This window comes from Brassica oleracea, chromosome C3 (genome assembly GCF_000695525.1).
Source record: "Brassica oleracea var. oleracea cultivar TO1000 chromosome C3, BOL, whole genome shotgun sequence".
In the NCBI taxonomy this organism is placed as follows: Eukaryota; Viridiplantae; Streptophyta; class Magnoliopsida; order Brassicales; family Brassicaceae; genus Brassica; species Brassica oleracea.
Genome location: NC_027750.1, coordinates 15499102 through 15509429, shown reverse-complemented (window position 1 = coordinate 15509429; position 10328 = coordinate 15499102). Strand labels below are relative to the sequence as shown.

At 30.2% G+C, this 10328-nt stretch overlaps 1 protein-coding gene across 2 annotated transcripts; it reads left to right on the top strand.

Annotated features, from left to right (window-relative positions):
- Positions 1-2877: 2877 nt before the first annotated feature.
- LOC106331786 (SKP1-like protein 20) lies at positions 2878-5850 on the top strand. 2 transcript variants are annotated; one of them, XM_013770199.1, is made up of 9 exons: positions 2878-3050; positions 3606-3689; positions 3892-4116; positions 4181-4381; positions 4468-4578; positions 4662-4731; positions 5115-5349; positions 5424-5539; positions 5625-5850. In XM_013770199.1, exons 2-9 carry the CDS (start codon positions 3654-3656, stop codon positions 5627-5629), a joined length of 999 nt encoding a protein of 332 aa, XP_013625653.1. In that variant the 5' UTR covers positions 2878-3050; positions 3606-3653; the 3' UTR covers positions 5630-5850. The 2 variants fall into 2 exon arrangements, with proteins under 2 accessions (XP_013625653.1, XP_013625652.1); XM_013770198.1 differs by having other exon boundaries at positions 3490-3689.
- Positions 5851-10328: the final 4478 nt, after the last annotated feature.

The window sequence follows — 10328 nt, the reverse complement described above, 5'->3', positions numbered from 1 at the left end:
AGAGTTTATTATAAGAAGGAAGAAGAAAATGTAATGATTCTTTGATGAATTACTCTTGTTCTTGTTTTTTTGGTGTACAAAAGAGTGAGATGAGTGATGGTATTTATAGTGAACAACAATACATAAAATAACAAAGATGGTGCTTAATTTGGTAAATGAGTGGGTGATCATAGTGCTTGATGAGTAGATGATCATAGTGCTTGAGTTGGTAAAGGAGTGGATGATCATAGTGCTTGAGTTTGGTAAAGAAGTGGATGATCATTTTAATGCTTAATTTATAACAGATAGTTATTTTTCGAATTATGTCTTTTATGAATGTTGATTATGACAAAAAAGAGTCGAAAAGAAAAAAATATGACAAAAAGAATACTGAAAACTCTAATAAAATATTAAAATTGAAAGGATGAAAAAGTTGTGGTTGAGATAAACGGGCGGTTTATTTGGACTTTTGTCATGAGTAGGATGCGCTAACACCATCATTGACTCCGGTCTCTTAACTGGAATTCTTAACTTCGGTTAAAATACGGTTATTAGCTTTCTTTAATTATAAAACTAATAAAAACTAAGAACTGTCTTTTAAATAAGAGATATAAGAATCTGTCTTTTATCCGAAAATTATTTTTAAAAAAAATGTCAAATAATGAGTTAAGAACTATGGCTAAAAAATCAAGGTTAACTTACTTTTTGGTGTAAAATCTATAACATTTTCTTCTTGTTTTCTAAGTACAATCTCATAAGAATACTAATTGTGCAACATAATCAAAGTTAGGAGTGATGGTAATAACCATGCCAGATGAGACCTGTATATTGTTTAACTGAAATTTCTAAATTCATCCATAGATCAATTAATATGGGTAAATATATAACTAGTAGCTCAAAAACTGTATATACATGCAGCATGCAAACCATCAAGCATTAATGTGTAAATGGCATATATAGACAGCATGCAAACCATCAACCATTAATGTGTAAATGGCATATATACATATGAGTGGAATGAACGAAGAAGATTGGGGCTGTGTAATATTGGGCTGCAATCCACTATATGCCAAAAAGGAAAGACAGCAACGTTTAAGCCAAAAGAAAAAAAAGCTGTGAACATTTGAACAATAATGGTTGCCTCGTTGCTTTGATGTCCTACTACACATATGCTGTTTTCTTCTACTCAGAGATACCAAAATTCGCTTTCTTTTATCACCCAAACTCCATTAACCAACCAAGCTCATATATGGAAAGGAAGTCTTTGCATAATCTTCTTGTCCCGAGAACTGATTCATCAAAATAATAAGTTATTGTTGATATCGACACATCAATTTAAATTTGTTCATATCGTCGGAAAAAACAGTCATCTCATATGTTTTGATAATGGTCAGGATAACTCAATTGGTCAAACATATGACTGAAAATCCTCGTGTCAAATCTGGTTTGTGGCATAAGATTAATTAATTTTGATAAGTTTGATACTAATGTATGCCATATACTGAATTTCTAAATCACTAACATGTATGCCATATATCTCATAGAAATTAAAATCATGAGTGAGGTGTACACCATCTTGCTTTTATCCTTGTGACTGATTTTTGGTTAAATAAACTGTAGATCGTATGGTAATATCGGGTTTGCAACATTTTTTTGACATCCACAAAAATTCTGAAGAATTCGTATTACATATTTTCAACCCATTCTACACCATTATGTTTTCCATGTATTCGGAAAATGAAGAAAAAATATAATAATCGATCCTTCATATATATTATTCAACGTGTTTAATTAAATACTATCTACTATTGTTATTCCTACGGATTCGCAATTGTTTATTATGTTTTTGCTACGTACTTTGACGAAGAAGCCATAGCTTCTAACTTTAGCGAAGAAATAAATTCGAGAAGGTTGTAATTTGTTTGGATTTGATATGAGAATATTCTCAAGTCCATGATTCCAAGCCGTCCATTCCATGGATAAAAGGACACGTGGCACGAACTTACGTATACAAAACCGACCAAGCCACCCCCAAAAACTTGTCACAGTCAGAGACCAATATTAATCATTCTTCCCTATTTTATTTTGATGGTTTCTTCATCAAAGGTGCAATTATGTCATGCCCACTCCTATTATTTCCGTGGCGTTACTCTCCCACCTGACCTCCACTTAGAACACCCTCATTGAGGATAACTTAATCGGTTTCTCCCATTAAACAAATCTAAAAATTAATTAAAACAGATGAAATAGATGAGATGGATATTTTCATTAGAGACTCAAAAAAAATATTCAAAAACCCCTCCAAATAACACCTGTCTTTATATTAATGGTTTAAACACTCTTTTTGTTTAAAATTTAATAAGATAACTATATCATATTTATTTTACTGAGATATCCATATGAATATCTTACCACCAATGATGCTCTTAGGAGGCTTATTTTTGTTTTTAGTTAAAGGGAAATTGCATTCCATAACCAAACAAAAAACTCAAATTAGCTAAGTAAACAAATTCCTCTTTTCTCTCTTCCTTTTCCTTCCTATTTGTCTCGTCCCTCTCTATAAAAATCTAATTTTTGTTTTTTTTTTCAGTTATTTCACAAATTCTCCTTTTAGTTAATCCATGTGAAAAGATTCGAGCCCTTTAAATATTTTTGTTTTCCACATAACAGTTTTAGTTAATCCATGTAAAAAGATTCGAGCCCTTTAAATATTGGCCCATACTTTGGGCTATATTAAACGACAATTATGAATGGGCTGACATTTGAGTCCACAAACCCCCACTCAAGATCCATCTGCGGCGGGTCTGGTAATTGAGAAAAATCATTTTTTCACATAATAAATAAATAAAAATTAGCGAGAAAAATATATAAATCCAAGCGACGAACTAACATAACACAACTCGAGCCGAGCCACTCACTACACCAGTCCACTGAGTTGAACCGGAGACTAACCAACCATTGATTTCGTTTCCGATAACTCGACGAACTAACTAGCCTCTCCCGCTCGCCACCGTCAGATTGAAATCCCCTCCGCCGCTAGTAAACTTCCATTTCTTAAGCTCAACTTTAAGGTACGGCGGGTTTATTAGATGACTCTTCTTCGTTCCAAAAGAGCTCATATCGGTAGATTGCATGTTCTGTATAATCTCTACACTCTTACGTGTTTGATTGTGTTATTGGTATAATCAAGCTTCTTGATTTGTAGTTCCGTTTTCATGCTTATATTCTTTTGTTTAGGGTTGTTACTTTTGGTTTCTTGATTGAATTGGATCTTCTTTGGTTCAAAATCTTTTGTGTGTTTGGCATTAAAGGGGAGATGATTCTTTGCCAAAGAGTTGATTCCTTTTGAGATTACGAAACCATTAAGAAGACGATTATGTTATGAAAAGTATTTATTTTTGCTAGAGCGGTTAATCTCTCTCTCTCTCTCTATTAGATTTATATGTTGTGCCTTTCTTTTACTTGTTTGGTGGATATATATTTGCTTAAGATCGTCATCTACTTGGCTAGTTTTTTATCCCGAAGAGAGAGAGCTTCAAGTTTTTGAAGCAAACAGAGGCATTGTATAGTAGGGTGTGTCTCCTATTTCTTGGATCTGAATGTGCAACTATCATTTCATTTTTAAGGAGCCTAATAGCACCAATACAGTGCCTGGGTCATCTAATCCATTACCAATGTCAGAAAGTTATCTGGCCATCATGCAACGAGAGGTGAAAATTTTCTTTCTTTCTTTTTTTCTGTTGATAGCCAATTTTTGTTAAGCACTGTTTCACATAGATGTCAATGATCTGGCTAGTATTGTTCAAGGTTGTGATGGTTGTTAGATATTGTGAGTAAGTATAGTTCTTGACTAAATGCATTGTGCACCTTGCTCCAAAAATAAAACTAGTTTTTACTCTGTCATGGATTCAGATGATGCAGTCCTACATCTGGCTTAAAACTGCTGATGGTTCAATTCACCGAGTGGAAAAAGAGATTGCGATCTTCTTTCCCATGATATGTCAAGAGGTCGTATGCAAGGGTGTTGGAACTTCTAAGAATCATCCAATATCGCTTCCACAGCAAGTAAATCAAGCTACGCTCAGCTTGATTCTTGATTACTGTAGATTTCATCTAGTGCATGGACGTTCAAACAAGGTTTGTATAATATTTCCATGTCGATCTGGCCTCTTTCAATGCATCTAATTTATCTGCTCTTTAGGAACGAAAAACTTATGATCAAAAATTCATCCGGATGGACACAACGATGCTACGTGAGTTGGCCTCAGCCGCTGGCAGTTTACAGCTGAAGCCGTTGGTTGATCTTACTTGTCGCACACTTGGACGAAGCATGGAAGGAAAAACCCCTGAGGAGATGAGAGAGATACTTAATTTTCCTGATGACCTTAGTCACCTTACTGACGTATGTCATAGATCATCCCTTAGTAGGATTTTGTCTCCTCCTTCTGCTTTTCTTTTTGACCACCTTTTAATGATTTTTTTATCCAGGAGGAGAGATTATTGCCTCTGAAGAACACAATGGATGATCCAGGGATTCGACTACTGAACAGATTGAACGCAAAGAAAAGAAAGGAGCTAAAAGAAGGAGAGAGATTGCAGGTATGTTATTTTACTTGTTTAGGCTATTGAATGAAGTTGAGCTCTTTCACTAGCTTATTATGTTGGGGTTTTCCATGTTTTAGAATGTTGAGGTTGAAGAACATGTGGACGAACGTTCTGTAGATGACCTGGTATCGTTTATAAACGGCGGAGGTACTTTGCTTTGATCTTACTCTGGTTTTCTGACTTCATAGAATCCTTTTTTTTTGTTCTGTTTCTTCTTTAGCCACTCTTAGTTATCTATTTAACATTGTACCACCACATTGTAGTTCATGTCTAGAACTGTGTGTTAATTCAATGATGTATACTTTCGTTGATTGACTATTCTCTTTTTACTTACTGCCTGAGATAAAATAGTCATCGTCTAATGCTGCTGTCTCGTTGCATATCTATCAATTTCATTTTTGTGCAAGAAGTACACCTATAGATTGTTTCCTGTGTGAATTTATGTTTGTGCTGTTTCTTAGTCTTCTCGTTCCTCTATTCTACTTCCTTTTGAAGGCCTCATTGGAAGTAAGGAAAGTTCTGTTTCTCAGATGCCAAGGTAGTAAAGACGTCAAAGGGAAAGAAGAAGAACAAGAAAAAGAAGGACCAGAAGATTGTTTCCTCAAATGAAAAAGAAGGAGCCGAAGAGACTGGATCCATCACGAGAGAGGTAGAGGTACCCAACTTACCTAGTACGGAAGATGACATCTTTACGCCAAAGGCCGGGTCTGAAGATGGAGATTCAGATGATGAAATGGATCCAGCCATGAAGGAAATGCTTGATAGGTAAGACTCCTGTTAATACAAAACCTGTGGCCACGATTGTTTTCCTTATTCTTACATAGTGAAAATATATACAGAGAGGTAGAAGATTTTGCTCGAAGATTGAACTCCAATTGGGTTGGATCGCAAGGACAAGTAAGAAGGCCTGTTCACTTTTCCATGAACGGCAACGGGACTACAAGACGGCATATAGGTATGATCTCTTCTTTGGCAGCATATCATCTTCACTTCTATCGTAATTTTGAGTTGAACTGATAGGGTATGGTTTGGATGTGAAGGTTAATCTTCAGGATACAATTGATGAATTCAATGGCTTGGCACAGTTTTGGTTGGTTATATGAGCAAATAGGAGAGAGAGAATGGTTCACCAGTTGCTGAAGTAGATGCAGTTTTGACTTGATTTCTTTACTTTGGAATGATTGATCCTTTTATTTGTAAAACCACGTTTTGAGTATTTTTGTTGGTGTATCCAATTCAGAGTCCAATTCTATATTAGTTTAATTCTTGTTTCAGTTTTGTGTTTATATGAACTCACAAGCCAAATAAGGAAGACATAATCCATTGTTTTAGCATCAGAGCTCACAAGCCACAGAAGAGAATAAACCAGACTTTAATACGATAAGATCCAATAGGCTAAAGAAAAACATAACATCTACATAGTCACATTGTTCAAAGATCAATTGTGTAATTTGGTTTGCTCTACCAACAAAAGTACAAGAGATGGCCGAGCAAGCAGTGTCAAGGTGATAATGATAATATGGTTATGAAATTCTTGTTTTTTATTTATTTTGCTCAAGTGGTTAATTAGAATTGAAAAGGTGAAGTTCAATATTCAGAATGGGAAGGAAGTGATCACTGAGGTTAACAACCACAAGTAATGCTAAAACATTGTTAACAGGATTAGTCAGACATCTGACAAGTACAGTCAATTATCTTTGTTGGTTGATTTTGAATAAATTAAGGAGATTCTCGAGGCGAGAAGAGGTTTAGGGCACTCGCAACGGGAAAAAAATATTTTTAAAACTCGTCAGAGCAATAGAGCAATAAAAATAAAATTTTTTGTTTTTAAAAAGAAAAAATAAAAATAATTTTCACTCTATTGCTCTAACGAGTTTTAAAACATCTCCAATGTAAAATTTTATTTTTTCCTTCAAAATAGAATAGAAATGAAAATAAAGTAAAATTGCTCAAATCCTACTCAATTTTCCACTCCATAATGGAGTGATAAACAAACAAAAAATAGATTACTTCATTTATAGAGTAAATTTTACTATGGAGTGAGATATATAGTTGGGTTGGAGCATTCCTTACTCTATATTCGCTTTTACTCTCTCTATTTTATAAAAAAAAATAGAGTGGAGAAAGAGATGCCATTAGCAACATATATTGGATATTTTCAAAAAATATATTTCTATAATATTATTTGATAACTCAGTTTTCTACATGTCGCACTTATTTTAATTTCTTACAACAGTTATTTAGAGTTACCCTTAATGAATTAAAAATATTAAATTTAAATACTATTATTAATTTTTATTTTGTTTCTTTTTAAAAAAATTCAAATAACATATATAATAAAAAAAGGAAACACTTATAAAGTTTTAAAAAAAAATTAAAAACGAAAATATATGTATATATAATATGATTTCATTAAAAAAAAGTTTACAAAATAGTAATACTCCGTTTAAAACATATTTTTACATAATAAAAATAAACTGTTAAAGTAATAAAAATACTTTCTTTATATATAATTTTTTCTTAGATGAAAAAAATATATTTTAATATAATGTGATATCATAAAAAATAAGTTCACAAAGATAATATTGATATTAAAAATAAATATTATTCCCTTAAAAAATACTTTATACAATATAAAATAGATATATTTTCAAAGCAATAATAATATTTTATTTATATCTATCTATTTTCTTAGATGATTACATACAATAATTAAATAACATAAACTCATATATGTTTAATTTGCTAAAATAGGTTAATTATTATTATTATTGAAATATTTTTTTCATAATCTCTAGCTAACTATAATATCTTACAATTACATCAAACAAATACCTATAAATTATAATTTAATTATATAATATGATTTCACAGAAACAATCACAGTTGTAGTGCTGATTTTTTAAGAGATATTAAAAATGGAACCTAAGAATATTTTTTTATGATAAGCATATTTTGATCAAATAATTACAGAATATTTTTAAATAGCATATACTATAAATGAGGTATATATATATATATATTATTTATCATTATTAAAAATTTATGTTTTATGTTTTCTTTATGTTTGTGGAACTTAATATACCCATAATTAAAATATTAAAACAAATCTGAATTCTAATTTTTAAGATTTCTTTCAATTAATCTAAGGCATACAATTATTTAGAAGTTATAATGTATTTTAATTACTATAATATTGATATTCGTTCATGAGCTTATAAATATCTATCAGCTATACTTATTTATGTAATTTCCTATTGATCATCTCTTTATTTGCTAATATATTTTTAAAATATCAACATGTAATTTTGATAAATATTATGAAAATACATGAAAATTTAACCGAGAAATAAAACTAATTTGATTTGACTTAATTAGAATAAAAATATTTATATTTGACTTTGAATTTGAAAAAATATATGTAACTCAATATACTCACAACATGAGTGACTCGACTAATTCAACTTATATCCAAAATCAAAGATCTAACTACAATAACAAAATATAATTTTATAATAAGAATCTATTTATTTTTATACATATAAATTACAAGATGACTCACAACATATTAATAAATTAGAATAAAATATTACCTAATTGTTACAATATAATTATATATATATGCATGAGACTTCCAAATATTATCGTTATATTCATTTATGTAATTTTTGATCAAACACTCCTGGTTATTTTTTATTTAATTCTAAGCCCAATATATATTATGTTATACATAATTGTACTAAAATATATTTACATATCTAAGAAAATAGCCAATCTAAATGCAAATAATAATTTAATCAAAATTAACTATATTTAGAATAAAATATTATAGTTGAATTCGGAGAAATAAATGTAATCCAATATATCCAAGTGATAAACAAATCGATTATTGACCCAAAAACAACCAAAGAGACTAGATCCAAAATCATATGTCTAATTAAAATAATATAATAGTAATATAAATTATACCTATAAATTATAAATTGATTTAAAACCAAAAGTAAATATCAATTAATTATAATATATTAATTTTACAAAGATTTATATCCGTGCATGAGCACAGGAAAATCACCTAGTACCATTGAAAAACAAATCGACCTAAAACTCTACTATACAAAATTGTTGTACTTCTCTATAACTTTTATTTTTATTTTTGGTTTTACCATTAATTACTATAACCATATGATATATTAAATTAATGCTTTTAATATTTCTCATTTCACGTGATATACTTTGTAAACAAAACAATATACAACGTTTAGCACCGAGCCTTATTGTCGTTAATTCGTTATATACACCATAGCTTCTGTTCAATTATGGACCTACATAGTTTAGACATCAATTATTAAAATGAATTTGCATATATCGTACAACATATTATACCATATCATCTTATATTATATAGTTCCAAATATTTTCATTTGAATATACAATTTCAGAGAATTTAAAAGTTAGAATAATCCATGAGAAAGCAATGAAACTTATTTTTCGCTTCAAAGCTTAGTAATCCATGAGAAAGCAATGAACCGGTTACATTCCTGTTCGAAAACTCGGGTACTACGGGCGATTAGTCGGCGAGGAGGCGCTCGGCGGTGCTTGGCCGTGGCGAGTTAGCTGTAGTCGGCCAATAAATCGACAACAACAATTTTTTTTTTGATTTTGAATGCTTAAAATTTTGTATTTTGATGACAGATATATAGGTTTTAAGGATAAAAAGATGAAAACACACCAAAATCCGATGATATGTGTGATTATAAATGTTTTACGGCCATGGAAAAGCTGTAAAATCGAAAACCCTAAACACAGTTGGAAAAGATGAAGAGGAAATGACGCTAGTGCTCTTCATTAAAGACAAAAAAAATTAGAAAGAAGAAAAACACGTAGCTTTAGGGTCGCACCTGCATTCTTACGCTAACCTGAGATTATGTAACCACCAGACTACTTCGAAAAATTATCTTTTTCATGCAAACTAATTAATTATTCATAATATATTTATAAAAATACAAAAAATATTTAAAACTTAGCCCAGATTAATCCCCTATTAATTGTTAACGCGCTAGGCCCGTATCGTCCGCCGACTAACGCCTAGCATAGTTCCGAACACTTACACGTAACATACGTAAATAATCATTTCTCATCATTTTACATACCAACTATATATTCCCAAAATATAATATTTTTTTTGACTATACATATTCTACTATAAGCTAGTTACAAGTAATATATGGTCATCAAAACAAAATCTTATAATAATACTCAATTATATATAGATTTATATGTATTCAAAATCTGTACATTTTTGAAATCTAACAATTGTGAGAATACAGTTTCATATTCTCATTAATATTTATCTAAGAAGTTATAATCAAATTATATAATTTCAAAAATCTAACAATTTTCATAATATGGAGGTATTTACTTAATATTGATCTAAAACTATTTAATAGAAGATTTTTCTTCAATCATTGGAATTACAATATTTAAAATCTATACATTTTCAAGATCTATATTTTTGGGGAAGGTGCAATGTTCAATATATATTTATAGTATTCAATAGTTTAACATTTATTACATAATCCCAAATCTAATTAAAATGATTTATTGTACAATAAAAACTCAAACAATAGTTTCTACATATTTAAGGAAATACGAAAATGTAAAAAATATAATATAAACATCAATAAATTATTTATAAAATCTTCACATTATATTTTCAAACTGAAATAACATGCGCTTTAAAAGCA